This window comes from Hemitrygon akajei, chromosome 6 (assembly GCF_048418815.1).
Source record: "Hemitrygon akajei chromosome 6, sHemAka1.3, whole genome shotgun sequence".
Lineage (NCBI taxonomy): Eukaryota > Metazoa > Chordata > Chondrichthyes > Myliobatiformes > Dasyatidae > Hemitrygon > Hemitrygon akajei.
The window spans coordinates 114550549-114568552 of NC_133129.1; the positions used below are offsets into that span (position 1 = coordinate 114550549).

At 45.3% G+C, this 18004-nt stretch overlaps 1 protein-coding gene across 1 annotated transcript in view; it reads right to left on the bottom strand.

Annotated features, from left to right (window-relative positions):
• LOC140729837 (mucin-6-like) overlaps positions 1-18004 on the bottom strand; it is a 432642-nt gene that overhangs the window by 194935 nt on the left and 219703 nt on the right. The window contains exon 11 of the mRNA XM_073050050.1: positions 10097-10253. Within this exon, the coding sequence (XP_072906151.1) occupies positions 10097-10253 (157 nt within the window). The remainder of the gene's footprint in view (positions 1-10096; positions 10254-18004) is intronic.

Sequence of the window (18004 nt, forward strand, 5' to 3'; positions counted from 1 at the left end):
GTACATAGTAGGTAAAAAAAGGTGATTATGTGCAACAGGGCTAGAAAAGGAAAACCCCTGGAAACTATAGCATTTCCTGAACTGAGCCCATATACGCAAAGTGTGTCTAACCAGAGGATTAGCTATTGATCTGGGCAGACTGCTAGGGAGTGCAGAGCCAAGAAGTGCAGATATAGATAATTCTTTAGTGGAGCTCAACTCCATTGCCACCCAGTTAGGGCACTCGGGTTGACCGTGGAAGAAAGACCAGAAGGCAGCACAACGTATATTAGCTGCCCAGTAATATAAGTGAAAGTTAGGTAAAGCCATGCCACCCTCTTTTTTAGATTTTTGGAGGTGGATTTTATTAATTCTAGAGCGCTTATTCTGCCACAGATATGACAAAATAATAGAGTCTAAGGAATCAAAAAAGGATTTAGGAATAAAAATTGGGATAGATTGAAATAAGTATAAAAATTTGGGGAGAACATACATTTTAACAACATTAGTACGACCTACCAAGGACATAGATAGAGGTGACCATTGTACCAGACTCTGTTTTATAGCATATGAAAGATTGACAAAGTTTTCACGAAAGAGATCTTTAAACTTCCTTGTGACTGTAATTCCAAGATAAGTAAATTGATTATGGACTACTTTAAAAGGGAGATCACGAAATATTAGTTCGTGTGCTTCTTTATTAATTGGGAAAAGTTCACTCTTATGTAAGTTGAGTTTATAGCCAGAGATTTGGCTAAACTGGTCAAGAAGTGAAAACATTAGAGGTAAGGATGTAGACGGATTTGAGAGAAAGAGTAATAAGTCATCAGCATAGAGAGAAACTTTATGCTCAACACCCCCTCTCTAAATCCCGGTCAATTCAGGACAATTTCGAAATGCTATCACCAGAGGTTCTATAGCCAAATCAAAGAGAAAGGGACTTAAGGGGCATCCCTGACGGGTGCCACGTTTGAGATTAAATACTTGGGATTTCTGAAAATTAGTTAGAACAGAAGCAGTAGGACACAGGTACAGCAATTGGATCCAAGAGATGAAACTTTGGCCGAGGTCAAATTTTTCTAAGACTGCAAAAAGGTAGTTCCACTCTATACGATCAAATGCTTTCTCCGCATCAACGGGGATATAACATTCAGGAGTCCCAGTTGGAACTGAGTATAAAATATTAAATAGACGCCGAATGTTAAAAAAAGGCAGACGGTTTTTAATAAAGCCTGTTTGGTCATCAGAGATAATGGAGGGAATAACGGTTTCTAATCTATGAGCCAACACTTTAGCTAAGATCTTTACATCAACATTGAGCAGAGAGATCGGCCTGTATGAGGAACACTCTGTTGGGTCTTTGCCCTTTTTTAAAAGAAGAATAATAGATGCCTCATTGAAAGAGGGTGGCAATTTGCCGTAATTATATGAGTCATATAATACTGAAAGTAACTGAGGAGAAAGAAGTGAAGAGAATGATTTATAAAATTCCACAGGGAACCCATCAGGTCCAGGAGATTTCCCTGAGGACAGTGCAGAAATTGCAAAAGATATTTCTTCTGGTGATATAGGCGCATTGAGTTTGGCTTTGAAATCAGATGAAAGTGAGGGGATATTCAGATTCTGTAAAAATTGATCCACAGAGATATTGTCATTCAGAGATTCAGAGGAATAAAGCCGAGAATAAAAATTTTTAAATGTGTCATTAATTTCTAAATGATCCGATGTAAAGTCTCCATTCTCCTTCCGGATCTTTGTAATATGTTGTTTGGCTTTGGAACGCCTCAGCTGATTGGCTAGGAATTTACCAGACTTATCCCCATGAATGTAAAAGCGGCTCTTGCTTTCGAGAAGTTGGCGTTCAACAGGTTGAGTGGACAGAAGGTTAAATTTAGTTTGGAGTTCAACGCGCTTCTTGTATAATTCAGGGTTCTTAGTTTGGGCATATATTTGATCCAAATCTTTAATCTGGTTAATGAGGTCTGCTCGATCTGCACGGGATCTTCTATTGAGATTTGCTGTGTAAGAGATTATTTGACCCCTCAGATATGCTTTCATGGCATCCCAGACAATCTGGGATGGCACTTCAGGTGATGTATTAGTGTTAAAATAAAAGGTTATCTGGTCCTTAATAAATTTTACGAAATCATCATCCGATAATAAAGTTGAATCGAACCGCCAGTGTTTGTTCCTCTGAGGGAGACCAGGAAAGTTCAGAGAGAGGGTAATTGGGGCATGGTCAGAAATCAGTATACTCTGATAGTCACAAGAGTGGGCAAATGGGATAAGTTGGTTATCGAGTAAGAAATAGTCAATTCTAGTGAAGGTATGGTGAACATGTGAGAAAAAAGAATAATCTCTCTCCGTAGGATGGAGAAAACGCCATATATCAGAGATACCAAAATTAGAGAGAAACGATTGAATAGCTAAGGCAGATTTAGTAGGTGATCTGGTAACAGAGGACGATCGGTCCAGTTTAGGATCCAACCAACAGTTGAAGTCACCACACAGTATAAGAGAGTATGAGTTTAAGTCTGGTAGTGAGGAAAAAAACCGTTCTAAAAAGTTAACATCATCAAAGTTGGGGGCATACAGGTTTGCTAGTGCAACTTTAGTGTTATATAGTTTACCAGAAACAATAATAAAACGGCCATTTGTATCAGATATTTTATTATGGAGTTCAAAAGGAATATTTGAGTTAATAAGAATGGAAACTCCCCTAGCTTTAGCGGCAAAGGATGAATGAAAATGCTGACCCGCCCACTTTGACAGAAGCCGGGAGTTATCAAAACAACAAATATGAGTTTCTTGGAGGAAAGCAATGTCAGCTTTGAGTTGTTTAATATGTGAGAATACCTTCCTCCTTTTAACAGGGTGGTTCAATCCCTTTACATTCCAGCTCACGAATTTAAGTGCACTAGCCATTATCAATTACTAATGCATAAAAGGCAGCAGGCATATAAAAAGTCAAGCAGTACAATAGCAGTCTGGGAGCAGAGATGTAAACATAGATTCGTAAGGTCAAAATATAAACATGTCCTAAGCAATAAAGAGATGTTGGAACTGGAAAATCCACCCCACCTGCACAACCCAAAACTAGACGGCTACCAAAACAAGTAGCTAGCTCTACCAAAAAAATTAACCCAAATACAACTTCCAGATCTGTGTCATTAACAACAGTTCCGTATAAATACTATAGCAAATAATAACTAGTTTATGCACTAGAAAACATAACTACAGATTAGAACACCTTCTGCAGAAATATAAAACTTAATACAGAGAAAATTGGAAGAAAACCAAAACTAACCTACCCGCGAAAAATTATAGAAGAATAAAGTAAGAGAAAGGGGAAAAAAAAGGTAAGAAGGAAAAAGAAAAAATAAGAGGAAGGGGAAAATTATAAATTCAAGATGAGTATTTATCAACCATTTACAGAGAAGGGAGAAAAAAATTCAGAAATTAGAAAAAAGGGGTGAAGAAAAGAAAAAGACAAAATAAATAAATATTTAAAACAAAGGAAAAATAAATCAGCAGTTGAACTGTGAACCGACAAACAGGGAGGCCTTCACTAAAGACATCGAACCTCCAAAACAAGTTAGAGTTAGTTGTAGAACTCTGTAGGTAAAGTTATACAAGAATAAAAATAGATTACACACACACCAAATCTTGGGAGAGATTGTCAACAGCCCTTAAAGTTTCAATGAATAATGTCTGAGTGATTCAAGTGAATTCCGAGTCCAGAGAAAGTAATTTTACTACGAGGAGTACTTATCCACCATTTTAGGAGGTCCGATCAGATTCCGAAGATGACTGGATAGCCGGAAGACTTGCCACAAACGCTTCGGCTTCCTTCGCTGATTTGAACCACTTGTATTTCCCGGTATTAAGCTTGATTCGTAGATCGGCAGGGTTACGAAGGGAAGGTTTGAAACCACGATCAAAAAGCACTTTCATTGCGCCTTTAAACTCAACGCGCATCTTTAAGGTCTGGGGTGCAAAATCTTCCACAAAGCGAATGGTTGTATCCTTGAAAGGAAGCGACCCCCTGCGATGTGCCTCTACTATCAGACTGTGTTTTACCTGGTATTGATGGAAACACAAGATTACTGGTCGTGGGCGGGAGCCCAGAATTCCGGGGGGAACGTAAACTCTGTGTGCCTGTTCGAGCTCGGGCGGCTTCGGAAGCAAATCTTTCCCGAATAACTCACAGAGAAACTCGGCGAAAAACTTCACGGTTGATCCCTTTTCGGTCGCCTCTGGCAATCCCAGAATTCTGAGGTTGCATCGCCTGCTGCGATTTTCGAGATCCACCATTTTGGAAAGAAGTTTGTTAGATTTTTCCTCTAAGCTGGAACAGAGAGTCTCCAAGTATCGAACACGACTTTCTAAATCTTCAGAAGTCGAATCGATGCGAGATAAGTGTTCAGCATGTTTGTCCACTTTATCGTTGATCCGATCCAGTTTGTCTTCTAACTGTTTGAAAGCGGTTTTAAATTCCTTTAAGATTTCGTCTCGGAGCTTTCCAAGCGCAACCATCGTCTCGTCCGACGGGGTCGTAGCTTCTTTTCTCCCGGATTTAGAACTCTTGCTAGACATTGTAAGTTAGATATATTCACAGGCAAGTAAGAGATACCGAAATAATTCCTAACTAAGGTTTAAAAAATGGAGACATTTAGTGCAAAGATAGCGACAGTAACGGAACAAAAGTTCGGAGCAGCTAAACAATCGCCATCTTACCGGAAGTCCCCCTGCATTTCTGTAAATCAGTCTTTCTACCTGCATACATGCAGAGGCAAAAGAGCAAAAACTCCAAAGATTAGGACAACAAAAAGGTGGTTGCAGGAGGCAGGGGAGTGGTTATGGGACTGCTTTGAGTTGGTGGACTAGGCTGTGTTCAAAGACTCATTTGTGGATCTGAATGAATACATGGCTGTCATGGATAAAATAGTTGTACATGCGTGTGTTCCCACAAAATTATTTAGTCTTCCCTAACCAGAAGCCCTGGATAAACCATGAGATCCACATTATGATGTCCAGAAAGCTCTCTCACGGGAGTAGTGGCAATCCAGACTAAACTTGAATCAATGATGGAGCTTGATAGTTGTGACAGGGCTTAACCATTGTTACGCCCGTGGCCCCCTCCTTTTTGAGAATGGCAGGATCGCTATTGATTTGAGTCAGGAGACCCAGGAAAATGAGAGAAAGACATGCAGAATCCACAAAGAGTTTGGAATGTGTCCTGGCCTCCGAAAGGCGGAACCATTGATAACGGCTATTGTCTCTTGGAGACTGACTTGTGTATTGAATCCTGTATGATGCATCGAAGCCCCCAGGCAATGAACCGAGGGGGGGGGGGTTGGTGGAGGGATTGCATCATCCCACCCTGATTGACATCTGAGACCCTGTGAGTCAGGATAAAAGAGGGTCTGAGGAACAGCCCCTTCAGACGCACCAGAAGAAATGCTAGAACTCCTGTAACAGTGTAACAGCGAAAGCCAGTGGATCCAGCCCATGTGCGCCCTTTTCCATTTGCCTCAGAATTGGTGGGTCTTGCCACGGAAGCACGGCTTTAGCTAACCTCGAAGGGGAAATCAGTCCCCCAACGACTCTCGAAGGATTGACATCATAAAAGGAATGGGCAAGTTAAACCTCCGTCTTTCTCTCCAACCAAAAAGGCTGCAGCCTACAGCTTGACTGAACTAAAGTGACTTTTATATTTCCATTGGACAATACATTATCCCCTAGACAACGATAGAGCTATTTCTTATTATTATTATACCCGCGCTTTTAGATTTAGTATTGACGACGTATATTATCTGTGTGTTTGCATTGATATTATTTTTGTGTATTTTTATCAATAAATACTGTTAAAAATAGTACCATCAGACTTCAACGGACCTCTCTATCTTTGCTGGTAAGTGACCCAGTTACGGGGTACGTAACACCATAAATAAAGTTAAACCGAATGACATGGGCTTCCAGTTGATCTCATTCCCTTCTATGCTTACTTTGACCATCAAGACATGTAGAAAACATCACAAACTCCTACAGCTCCCAATGACCAGTGATTTCAGTCTCTGAGGCCAACATGCAGGCAGCCTTCAGGGCGGTGAATCAATGAAAAGCGTTTGGCTCAGACAGGATACCTGATCAATTACTGAGGACAGTGCTGATCAGCTGGCTGGAGTGTTTACTGAGATCTTTAACCTCTCACTTCGGCAGTCTGAGGTACCCACCTGTTTCAAATCAGTTTCAATTACACCATTGCTTAAGAAGATTGTGGTAACGTGCTTCAGTGACTTTCGTCCAGTAGCACTTACATCCACAGCAATGTTTTGAGAGTTTGGTGATGAAACTCATTTGAGAAGCAATTTGGATCCACTTCAGTTTTCCTACTGGAGCAATTTGTCATAACTTTGGTTTATCACTCAACTCTAGAACATCAGAGCACCAGAGGTGTATATATCAGGATGCTCTTTATTGATAACAGCTTGGCATTCAATACCATCATTCCATCAAAACTAATCAATAAGCTTCAAGACCTCCTTTTGCAATTGGTTCCTGGATTTCCTCACTTGTAGACCACAGTCAGTTTAGATTGGCAACAACATCTCATCCACGATCTACATCAAATCAGATGCACCACAAGGCTGTGTCCTTAGCTCACTGCTCTACTCCCTGACTGTGTGGCTAAATGCCATATTCAAGTTTGCTGATATCATCACTGTTGTAGGCTGAATCAAAGGAGGTGACGAATCAGCATATAGAAAGGAGATTGAAAATCTGGCTGAGTGGTCCATCCCTTCCCACCCACTGAGCACATCCAAATGAAGCACTGTCACAGGAAAATAGCATCCATCATCATGTACCCCCAACACCCAGGACATGCTTTCTTCTCACTATTGAGAAAGGTACAGGAGCCTCATGATGCACAACACCAGCTTCAGGAACAGTTATTAACACTCGGCCATCACGCTCTTGAACCAAAGTGGATAAATTGACTCAACTTCACTTGCCCCATCATTGAACTGTTCCCACAACCTATGGGCTCACTTTCAAGGACTTTTTCATCTCACGTTCTTTAATTGCTTATTTAAATTTATTATTATTATTGTCTTTTGTACTTGCACAGTTTGTTGTCTTTTGGAACTGGTTGAACTCCCATATTGGTGCGGTCTTTCGTTGATTCTATTATGGTTATTACTCTATTAATAACCCTCAACCCATCGTCCCGCCACCTCACCAGGGACAGGGTTCCTCTTTTCCTCAGCTACCAAAGATGCACTGCAGAGGCTGCAGAACATTTTCAAGGGGGATTGTAAGCAGCCAGAAGTAGCACTGCATATTAGCACTAATGGCAGAGGTAGAAAGGGGAAATGAGGTCTTGTTCAGTGAGTATTTTCAGTGCTGAAAAGCAGGGGCTTGAAGGTTGCAGTTTCTGTATTACCCCCCCCCAATGTCAGGGCAGGAATAGAAAGATAAAGTGGATAGTGAAAAGCACATCAAGTGATGTAAAAATGCTCCACAGGATATGATAGGAGTTCTTCATGATAATTTCTAAACACTGTCATCACAAAATGTGGCATTTGGCTTGTGCTAATGCAGTTCCCCTATAGAAAGCTGACGGAATGGAAGTGTGTGTTGGTTGTGTAATGTCTTTGCCCAATTTTCTCCCGTTCGTCTAGGATAATCTGGCATTGACCCTAGCAACACTGTAATCACGTTGGTGTGGATACTGTGTGATGCACCCCCAGTACAAACCCACAACATAAAATATCAGACAGTACTCAATATACAATGAAATGATTACTCTTTATAATTATTTCCTGGTGATGAGTTAGCAGAAACAAATACAATAAAGGCACCAAGTCAGTAAATTTATCAGTTCTGTGCACAAAAAGAATTCGTTGGAGCTCACGAAATCAGGTATCCTTTCCATCTATCTCCCCTGAACTCCATTGACCCTCGGCTGGGATCACTCCCGGTGAACTACCAGAGAGCTCGACTCACGTCCAACCTCTCTTCTCCTCCTCGATGAAAAGCCCGCGCATTCCCTCTGGTTCCCACACATACAGTTAGAATAACGTGACTTCCATTGGCTAGTAAATGAATACAAGTCCCGTTATCACTAATTTTAACAGAAACACACTGCTACAGAGAACCCCTTACCCCAGCAGTTAACATTACAGAGAAGCCACGTTGTCAGCCTTAACAATTAATATTACTGAGAACCCTACAGTTGTTTTTCACTCAAAGAGTCATCAACACCTTGCTGCACAGTACTCAAAGAAGTGTACCAGCCCTTGGCAACCAGAGAAATCCATGAGGAACAGCAGAGTAGTCACCCACAAAGGAGAGATGCTATACTTCACTGGTCTGAAGACAATTCTCCTCATGGGCATTGTGGCTACAAAGAACAAAAACACTTCTCTGGTAGAGGGTACACTGAATCTACCAGTTTTGCTTAATACAGGCCGTCCCTGGTTATGGCAGGGGTCTATTCCTGCAATGTGACCATAACCCGAACAGTCTGCAGATTGGAAATGCAGCCAAGTATTGAGTTGCCACACAGCAGGTGATACCTGTGCCCCGCAGCCATCTGCAAATTGATCCCACCAATCTCCCAAATGTTCACTCATATGTAAAGGCTGGGATAGACCTCACCATATAGGTGACTTGGGCGCCACTTACAGTGCAAATTCCCTTGATTTGCCTTTGCAGAGTTTAAGTATTTGTTCTTACATTCCCCTCAATAGAATGATGGGATAAAATTCAGGAAGGGAAGTGTGCAGGGAGAGGAGGTAGGGGATAAATTGCACTGTGCGTTATCAGACCATTGTACTCCGTAAAGAATGGCATCATTGGGAGGGTGGGGGTGAGCAGATTAGATTAGGGGACAGATGTCAGGAGAAAGATGTCAGGCACATGTAGGCTGTGGTGTGGCACTGGGGGAGGGGAATCTAGTGAGGACTCAGAGAGGAGAGGTGGACACAAGTACTGCCCCTGAGGACTCAGACAAGGATCACAGTCAAGCTGTTTTCATGACAAGGCAGATGGGTATGAGAGTGAGTTGTCAGGCAGACCAGGGGAATGCAGCAGGTTATGTGGACCCTGATCTGCATTCTAGATGCTCATCTTTTGCTGGGGAATGGGGATATTCCTATCTCTTGGCAGGTCTGGTGGATCCGGTGAGGCACAGACTGAGCTGACAAGTTTTCTATCAGCTCTATCCTGCCAGACAGGTCCAGCTTGAGTCTCTTCAACAACAGAGAGTTGCTACTGGGGAGCAGTGGGATGTGGTCACTGTACAGTGGGGTGTGGTCACTGTACAGTGGGGTGTGGTCACTGTACAGTGGGATGTGGTCACTGTACAGTGGGGTGTGGTCACTGTACAGTGGGATGTGGTCACTGACTGTACAGTGGGATGTGGTCACTGTACAGTGGGATGCCACTTGCAGTTCTCTATGGATGCAAGGGCTAGGGAATGCAACACTGAGTAGACTGATGTCTTGCGTATGCATAAAGGTTAAAAACTTTGGTGATATTGCACCTGGAACTGGTTTGGTTTGATCAATAAAATAAGATGGACTGACTCCTTGAAAGCAGAACTTGTTGTATGAGGAGAAATCAAATAGATTAGTCTTCTGGAGAATAAAGAACAATAAGTGGAGGTCTCATTTAAATTTATAGAGCTCTCATATGACCTGGCAGCCTGGATGCAAGGAGGATGTTTCCTTTGGTTGAGCAGCCTAGAAGTTGATATTATCAACAACACAAGAAACTCTGCAGATACTAGAAATCCAGAGTAAAATACACAAAATGCAGGAGGTACTCATCGGGTTAGGTAACATCAGTGGAAAGGAATAAACATCTGATGTTTCAGGACCTTCAAGATCTGAGATTACTGTAAGAAAACCTGTGTAAAACCTAAAAGAAGAAAAACATAAACATCTCAACTCAGACCATAATCATTTCCATAACGTCCTATGCTAGCAATGCATAACAATGCTTTGCACCACAACAAAACTATTTGCATTTTCCTTTTGTCTCACCTTTGTTCATATCAGTTTCATTTCTAGTGCACTATTACACTGCATAATATTGAGAATAAACTTACGACAAAAGTCTGGGGTTCTCCAGTCGATGCAGACTCCGGCATCTAAGCATGCTTTAGCAAAGGCTGCGACCGCATCACAGAGACAATCACAATTGCCAACCAATTCACAGCCGCATGCATCTCGGTTACATTTATCATAGTATGGAAACCAGTGAAGCTGGAATACAAATAACATTGTACAGCTCATTTGAAATATTCGCTAAAACTTTACAGAACTAGTGATAATTATTATTTTTTATATCCTTTGTTCTTATCTTTAGATTGGTAGCTATTGTCAGGTAAGGGAGGTCTGCTTCCATCTGTCAATCACCAGCCACATCTCTCAACTCCACTGCTGCTCACCTTCTCTACCTGTGCCAACCTACTTGTCATTTTACACCCCTCCTCAGTCCACCAATTGCCTTGAACTTCCTTCTTGCCAAACCCCTTCTCCACTTTATGCAGGCCATCATGCCTCTCCACTCTCAGTCGTGACACTGGGTTTTGACATGAAACCTCCACATATGTAGCTTGAACGCCAAGTTCTCTCAGCAGATTGTTTATTGCTCTCTTTAAACTCCATTCATTTGCAGCCTGCCATTTGATTCTTCTGAACAAAGTGCATGACCTCACACTTTTCTTCATTAAACTCTATTTGGTAGAGTTTCACCCAATCATTCAATCTGTCTGCATCCTGTTGCAAAATTGCAACAACCATATCACAACTTGTCCTTCCACTGACTTTCATGTCATTGGCAAATTTGGAAACCTTAGATCTGTCCCAATAATTGAGGGCCAAGAACTGATTCTTTGGATGCTCTACTGGTTACATCTTTCCAACCTGAAAAAGACCCATTTAATCCAACTTTGTTTTCTCTGTGATTACCAATTTTCAATTCATACCAAATCATTCCCCTGATACCATAAGATCTTGTAGACCAAATTGAAACTGTCTGAAAAGAGTCCATCCTTAGCATTGGAATATTTGCCATTCCTCCACAAAGAATGATGCATTTTAAAAAATGGTTCAATCTGACTGGAATTTCCTAGTATTAATTCCTTAATCATCTAGAGGCCACTCTCTTACATTGTAAATATCCATGGAAATTTTGACACTCTATTTGTTTTCTCTCAAAATTATTTCAAATTTTTAACCTGATATTCCATCTGTTAGCCCAGGGGTTTCCAGCATTATTTATGCCATGAACCAATACCATTAAGCAAGGGGTCTGTGAACTCCAAGTTGGGAACTCCTGTCTTAGTCTGTTTAACCTGTCCACGTTAGACAACTCCACATTCATACATAATTGCCTTTAATTAAGCCAAAGGCATTAGTTTTGGACCTGGACTGTTCAATCTGAAAATCTTTCCAAAATTCTACTATTTTGTGGTCACTGCTTCCCATGGATCTTTAACTACAAGGTCTCATGTTAATCTTTCCTCATTACATGAGCAAATCTAAATCAGCCCATTCCTGTTTAGGGTCTGGAGCAAACCCTGACACACTTTTCTTCATAGAGAAGTTAAATCAGAATTTGGTTTATCCAATTAAATTGCAGATTAACCCCTCCTCCCCCCAATGATAGTTGCAGTTCTGTTTATACATACTTTTTTCCCCTGGTAAGAAGCCCACACCTTGAAGATCTACGGATTACTCCACCTTGGCTCTTTCCCATGCTCTTTAATGTTTCTACCCACTCCCCATCGCTATCAATTGTAGTCTGGATTGTGACTCATTATTATTAATTAAAACAATAACTCGCTTCCTTTCCCCATTGGCCTACATTTTTGGAAGATTGAATAACCTGGAATGGTGAGTAGACAGCACTCTACAACCATGTCCCTGTAGTGGCAATTAGGTGATGCTCAGGTGTTGCTATTTGTGTTGTCACCTTATCTATCATGTTGTGAAATCTTGTGCATTCAAATAAAGAGCCCAGGTTTGATTTTTTTATTATTCTTACTTATTCTTGATTGAATTTCTATGACATACTTTTACTTATAAGTTCTATGAGCTCCTGTCACACTTTAACACACTCAGCCACAAGTTTACCTCTCGAATTTTATTTATTCTTTGTCACTTTACACATAGGGAATTAACACTGTAGACTCCAATGTACGCCATTCCACATTTCCTGGACCCAGTGTCCTGCATATATGGTGTGTGCCGGTCCCAGTGTCCTGCATACTTGGTGTCTCCTCATCACGGTGTCCTCTGTAGTGGGTGTATCCCAGTTCAAGCGCCCAGTGTATACAGTCTCTTCCCGTCCCAATGCCCAGTGTATACAGTATCTCCCAGTCCCAGTGTCCTGTGTACTTGGTGTATCCTGGTCTTGTTTTAATGGATTAATCAGACTATTGAAAGATCATTGAAGACAGCTTGAAAGAACCATCTCAGCAGCTGTCATATAAAGTCATTCTGCAGGACATTGACATGATCGGGATGTTGACATGCTGGGAAACTCTGTCCCGGACGTTAGCATGTCCTGGACTTTGGCCTGATCCGGACGTTGACATGCTGGGAAACTCTGTCCCGGACATTGGCTTGTCCTGGACGTTGGCCTGATCCGGACGTTGACATGCTGGGAGACTCTGTCCCGGACGTTGGCCTGATCCGGACGTTGACATGCTGGGAGACTCTGTCCTGTACGTTGGCCTGATCCGGACGTTGACATGCTGGGAGACTCTGTCCTGTACGTTGGCCTGATCCGGACGTTGACATGCTGGGAGACTCTGTCCCATACGTTGGCCTGATCCGGACATTGACAGGCTGGGAGACTCTGTCCCGGACATTGGCATGTCCTGGACGTTGGCCTGATCCGGACGTTGACATGCTGGGAGACTCTGTCCTGTACATTGGCCTGATCCGGACATTGACATGCTGGGAGACTCTGTCCCATACGTTGGCCTGATCCGGACATTGACATGCTGGGAGACTCTGTTCCATACGTTGGCCTGATCCGGACGTTGACATGCTGGGAGACTCTGTTCCATACGTTGGCCTGATCCGGACGTTGACATGCTGGGAGACTCTGTCCCATACGTTGGCCTGATCCGGACGTTGACATGCTGGGAGACTCTGTCCCATACGTTGGCCTGATCCGGACATTGACAGGCTGGGAGACTCTGTCCCGGACATTGGCATGTCCTGGACGTTGGCCTGATCCGGACGTTGACATGCTGGGAGACTCTGTCCTGTACATTGGCCTGATCCGGACATTGACATGCTGGGAGACTCTGTCCTGTACGTTGGCCTGATCCGGATGTTGACATGCTGGGAGACTCTGTCCTGTACGTTGGCCTAATCCGGACGTTGACATGCTGGGAGACTCTGTCCTGTACGTTGGCCTGATCCGGACGTTGACATGCTGGGAGACTCTGTCCTGTACGTTGGCCTGATCCGGACGTTGACATGCTGGGAGACTCTGTCCCATACGTTGGCCTGATCCGGACATTGACAGGCTGGGAGACTCTGTCCCGGACATTGGCATGTCCTGGACGTTGGCCTGATCCGGACGTTGACATGCTGGGAGACTCTGTCCTGTACATTGGCCTGATCCGGACATTGACATGCTGGGAGACTCTGTCCCATACGTTGGCCTGATCCGGACATTGACATGCTGGGAGACTCTGTTCCATACGTTGGCCTGATCCGGACGTTGACATGCTGGGAGACTCTGTTCCATACGTTGGCCTGATCCGGACGTTGACATGCTGGGAGACTCTGTCCCATACGTTGGCCTGATCCGGACGTTGACATGCTGGGAGACTCTGTCCCATACGTTGGCCTGATCCGGACATTGACAGGCTGGGAGACTCTGTCCCGGACATTGGCATGTCCTGGACGTTGGCCTGATCCGGACGTTGACATGCTGGGAGACTCTGTCCTGTACATTGGCCTGATCCGGACATTGACATGCTGGGAGACTCTGTCCTGTACGTTGGCCTGATCCGGATGTTGACATGCTGGGAGACTCTGTCCTGTACGTTGGCCTAATCCGGACGTTGACATGCTGGGAGACTCTGTCCTGTACGTTGGCCTGATCCGGACGTTGACATGCTGGGAGACTCTGTCCTGTACGTTGGCCTGATCCGGACGTTGACATGCTGGGAGACTCTGTCCTGTACATTGGCCTGATCCGGACATTGTCATGCTGGGAGACTCTGTCCCGGACGTTGGCCTGATCCGGATGTTGACATGCTGGGCGACTCTGTCCTGGACATTGGCATGCTGGGAGACTCTGTCCCGGACGTTGACATGCTGGGAGACTCTATCCCGGGCGTTGCATGACTCGACATTGACATGCTGGGAGATTCCGCCCCGGACGTTAGCATGACTGTGCACTGATGAATTGCCATCTCAGTTACTACACAGTGTGCTTGTGATTTACTGAGTAAATAGAAGGGTTTGTGGGTTGCACCAGATTCTCCAGAATACTATCTTTCATCTTCTTCCACCCAATTATTTTGCATTGTACTTGGAGATTCATACAAGGCTGATGTGTTTAGGGCACATAGGTGAACTCCAGTTAACGGTATCTATTAAGTAGGAAAATCCACTTTCCATTTCAATTTCACCAGGAATCCATTTATTGATATCTATTCTGTTTGTAATCATGGCCAACACTCCCACACATTTGGACACCCACTGACATATCCCAGGATTGCTTCACTGCTGCACACAGAGAGCTGACTGAGCCGCTCTGTGGTAAATCTACTCTCACATCCTGCACAGATCAATAAGGCCAATCTTTTATAGGAGGGAAGGTGGCACAAACCAGGTATGTCCCTTTATAAATAATCTGCTTTCAGTATCATTTTGGATCATTTAAAATAGCTCTGGGAGTCAGAGACATTTAGGTAGCTAGACTTGGGGGCAGTGCATTGGCACAGCTGGCAGTACTGTCTTACCAGTCCAGTACCGGATTCAGATCCAGTGTCAGATTCAGACCGGGTACTGGGTTCAGATCCAGTGTCAGATTCAGTCCGAGTACTGGGTTCAGATCCGGTGTCAGATTCAGTCCGAGTACTGGGTTCAGATCCGGTGTTGGATTCAGACCGGGTACTGGGTTCAGATTCGGTGTCGGATTCAGACCGGGTACTGGGTTCAGATCCAGTGTCAGATTCAGTCCGAGTACTGGGTTCAGATCCAGTGTTGGATTCAGACCGGGTACTGGGTTGAGATCCGGTGTGGGATTCAGACCGGGTACTGGGTTGAGATACGGTGTTGGATTCAGAACGGGTACTGGGTTCAGATCTGGTGTCGGATTCAGATCGGGTACTGGGTTGACATACTGTGTGGGATTCAGACCGGGTACTGGGTTCGGATCCTGTGTCGGATTCAGACCGGGTACTGGGTTCGGATCCTGTGTGGGATTCAGACCGGGTACTGCGTTCGGATCCTGTGTGGGATTCAGACCGGGTACTGGGTTGAGATCCTGTGTGGGATTCCAACCGGGAACTGGGTTCAGATTCTGTGTGGGATTCAGACCGGGTACTGGGTTGAGATCCGGTGTGGGATTCAGACTGGGTACTGGGTTCGGATCCTGTGTGGGATTCCGTCCGGGAACTGGGTTCAGATTCTGTGTGGGATTCCGACCGGGTACTGGATTCGGATTCTGTGTGGGATTCCGACCGGGAACTGGGTTCAGATCCTGTGTGGGATTCAGACTGGGTACTGGGTTCAGATACGGTGTGGGATTCCGACCGGGTACTGGGTTGAGATCCGGTGTGGGATTCAGACCACGTACTGGGTTCAGATCCGGTGTCAGATTCAGACCGGGTACTGGGTTCGGATCCAGTGTCAGATTCAGTTCGAGTACTGGGTTCAGATTCTGTGTGGGATTCCGACCGGGTACTGGGTTGAGATCCGGTGTGGGATTCAGAACGGGTACTGGGTTCAGATCCGGAGTCGGATTCAGACCGAGTACTGGGTTCAGACCCGGTGTGGGATTCCGACCGGGTACTAGGTTCAGATCCTGTGTCGGATTCAGACCGGGTACTGGGTTGAGATTCTGTGTGGGATTCAGACTGGGTACTGGGTTCGGATTCTGTGTGGGATTCCGACCGGAAACTGGGTTGAGATCCGGTGTGGGATTCAGACCGGGTACTGGGTTGAGATACGGTGTGGCATTCCAACCTGATGCTGGGTTCAGATCCTGTGTGGGATTCCGACCGGGAACTGGGTTCAGATCCGGTGTCGTATTCAGACCTAGTAATGGGTTCAGATCCGGTGTGGAATTCCGACCGGGTACTAGGTTCAGATCCTGTGTCGGATTCTAACCGGGTACTGGGTTGAGATCCGGTGTGGGATTCAGACTGGGTACTGGGTTGAGATCCGGTGTGGGATTCAGACCGGGTACTGGGTTGGATCCTGTGTGGGATTCCGACCGGGAACTGGGTTCAGATTCTGTGTGGGATTCAGACTGGGAACTGGGTTCAGATCCTGTGTGGGATTCAGACCGGGTACTGGGTTCAGATCCGGTGTCGGATTCAGACCGGGTACTGGGTTGAGATCCGGTGTGGGATTCTGACCGAGTACTGGGTTAAGATCCGGTGTGGGATTCAGAACGCGTACTGGGTTCGGATTCTGTGTGGGATTCAGGCCGGGTACTGGGATGAGATCCGGTGTCAGACTGAGACCGGGTACTGGGTTCAGATCCAGTGTCAGATTCAGACCGGGAACTGGGTTCAGATCCTGTGTGGGATTCAGACTGGGTACTGGGTTGAAATCCGGTGTGGGATTCAGTCTGGGTACTGGGTTCGAATCCTGTGTGGGATTCCGACCGGGTGCAGGGTTCACATCCTGTGTGGGATACCGACTGGGAACTGGGTTCAGATCCTGTGTGGGATTCAGACCGGGAATTGGGTTCAGATCTTGTGTGGGATTCCGACCGGGTACTGGGTTCAGATACTGTGTGGGATTCAGACCGGGAACTGAGTTCAGATCCTGTGTGGGATTATGACCGGGAACTGGGTTGAGATCCGGTGTGGGATTCAGACCGGGTACTGGGTTGAGATCCTGTGTGGGAATCAGACCGGGTGCAGGGTTCACATCCTGTGTGGGATACCGACTGGGAACTGGGTTCAGATCCTGTGTGGGATTCAGACCGGGAATTAGGTTCAGATCCTGTGTGGGATTCCGACCGGGTACTGGGTTCAGATCCTGTGTGGGATTCTGACCGGGAACTGGGTTGAGATCCTGTGTGGGAATCAGACCGGGTACTGGGTTGAAATTCGGTGTGGGATTCAGACCGGGTACTGGGTTCAGATCCGGTGTCGGATTCAGACCGGGTACTGGGTTAAGATCCGGTGTGGGATTCAGAACGGGTACTGGGTTCGGATTCTGTGTGGGATTCAGACCAGGTACTGAGTTCAGATCCTGTGTGGTATTCCGACCGGGAACTGGGTTCAGATCCTGTGTGGGATTCAGTCTGGGAACTGGGTTCAGATACTGTGTGGGATTCCGACCGGATACTGGGTTCAGATCCTGTGTGGGATTCCGACCGGGTACTGGGTTCAGATCCGGTGTCGGATTCAGACCGGGCACTGGGTTCAGATCCTGTGTCGGATTCAGACCGGGTACTGGGTTCAGATCCTGTGTCGGATTCAGACCGGGTACTGGGTTCGGATCATGTGTGGGATTCAGACCGGGTACTGGTTTGAGATCCGGTGTGGGATTCAGACCGGGTACTGGGTTGAGATCCTGTGTGGGATTCAGACCGGGTACTGGGTTGAGATCCGGTGTGGGATTCAGACCGGGTACAGGGTAGAGATCCGGTGTGGGATTCAGACCGGGTACTGGGTTCGGATCCTGTGTGGGATTCCGACCGGGAGCTGGGTTCAGATTCTGTGTGGGATTCCGACCGGGTACTGGGTTGTGATCCGGTGTCGGATTCAGACCGGGTACTGGGTTCAGATCCGGTGTCG